Here is a 1975-nt window from a genome sequence, read left to right as displayed (position 1 = left end):
CGCACAACTATAGACTTATCTATTGTTACGTAGAGCGCCGGTAGCTATAAGATGTATCTATTGACGTACGCCTGTACATGTGGGTAGCTGAATGCACTGTGTTTGTACTGCATATGCGCGCGCATACACATCCGAACAGATGTATGCAAACATACGCGCATATACACATATACAGTCACACAGGTACAAACATGCATACACATACAAACACGTACACAGACTCATTTATTTATCTATCACCATCTCTTCACAGAGCACCGGAGGTTATCCTAGGAGTACCCTATGGTACACCCTTGGACATGTGGGCGGCTGGATGCACGCTGTATGAGCTATACACGGGCACCATTCTCTTCCCAGGCAAGACCAACAACGACATGCTGAGGCTGCAAATGGAGCTCAAGGGCAAAGTGTCCTCTAAGATCATCCGTAAAGCCGCCATCAGGAAGTAAGCTGTGTGTGCCTGTGCCTTGGTGTGATTCTATGCCGTAAACTGGGTCTGTAATCCTCTAAAACTGGGGCTGTCGAGATATGTATCTCAAAGTGGAGTGTTAGGTCGAATCGGTGGTGAGGGGTGTGTAACTGTGCCTCTTTGGCAGGTAGTGTGTGTGTAGGCGTAAGTGTGTCTTCATGTATGGGGTTCGAGAGTATAGGTTTGCGTGTGTGCTGTATACCACATCCATCTTCTCTGCTGCACGCTTCGCAACCCGAATCGCTTCTTCAGTGAGGTCATAGGCTTCTCAGAACTACACCGCTCATCAAAATCTCGTCAGTGTCAGAGTACTTAACATGATATGACCATAACCAAATATCCAATCATGTTGACATGCCGATATATAGAATACATGTATATCTAGTTTCAATATATAAAATGCCATCATATCTAACCCACGCATCTTGCTATCCACAGTGAATATTTCGATGAGAATATGAACTTCCTGTACCAGGACGTCGACGCGGTGACTGGAAACGATGTGATTAAGGAGATTGCCCATATAAAACCTGCCAAAACGATCCATCAATTGGTATGTGCCGAGTCGGTGTACGCGCTCTGTACAAGACATTATGCGACGTGTATGTGTGAAGTTGAAAGTCCATACATACAAAGGAACGCGTACGGGGCATATGCACGCTTACAGCCAGGGGTATGGCCAATGCGTATACTACGTACACATGCACGCACCGCTTTGGTTCCTGTACGACTGTCGATAGGGAAGTCTTCTCATGGGGGGTGTTGCGTTGCGAATGAATGTGTAATGAGTCCGGTGAGCGTGTTACGGTGAGTTAAAACACCTCACCGCACAGCCACTACTCGTATTCTATTTGTGGCTTGTTTTCAGGTGTCTATGGCCCTTGTTTGCGAATACTGTATGGGCTTTACTGGACGTTCCCATGGCTCATCGATGGGTTGACTCTTGCTATTACATCTACTCTAGCTATCTCTCGTCTGTGACGTGTGTGTTGCGTGTGCTACGACGTGTTCAGGACAACGAAGTTGTTTGTTTCAATAGCATAGCACTCTTATATGGGAACTCCGATTTAAACGTCTTAGAAGGGTTTGCCTAGCATCGAGTAAGCAAGCCCATCCAGCCAAAGCGGGTGTTCTGTGCCAATACACTCAGTCCGCGTCACGTATCAGCTCAACGGATCACCTGCGCTGAAATGTCCTCTGCATAAAACGCATGCGCATAAAACATGTTGCCACTCCATTGTACGCATATATACCTATATCTCTCGTCATTGTACACATGCACGTGACTTCACACGGACAAACTTATGAATTATTCTGCTCAACACGCCTTGTTTATTATTTCTTCTTACCAACACGCCCCGATTGCAGTTGGAGGGTCGTTTGGAACTGTCGCCGTATGAGCAGGAGTGGGAATCGTTGTTCGCCGATGTTCTCGAGCGTATGCTGATGACTGACCCAGACAAGCGCATCACCGTGTCCGAGGCGTTGAGACACAAGTTCATAGCA

General features: G+C 46.9%; 1 protein-coding gene across 1 annotated transcript; it reads left to right on the top strand.

Moving 5' to 3' along the window:
* Nucleotides 1-253: 253 nt before the first annotated feature.
* SARC_13036 (hypothetical protein) lies at nucleotides 254-1965 on the top strand (the record flags this gene model as incomplete). Its single annotated transcript, XM_014292842.1, has 3 exons — nucleotides 254-445; nucleotides 908-1022; nucleotides 1838-1965. Coding segments are annotated over 3 exons (435 nt in total), but the record flags the coding sequence as incomplete, so codon positions are not given.
* Nucleotides 1966-1975: the final 10 nt, after the last annotated feature.

This window comes from Sphaeroforma arctica (genome assembly GCF_001186125.1).
Source record: "Sphaeroforma arctica JP610 unplaced genomic scaffold supercont1.2833, whole genome shotgun sequence".
Taxonomy (NCBI): Eukaryota; class Ichthyosporea; order Ichthyophonida; genus Sphaeroforma; species Sphaeroforma arctica.
Note: the sequence above shows the minus strand (reverse complement) of the source record. Positions and strands in the feature narration are given on the sequence as shown.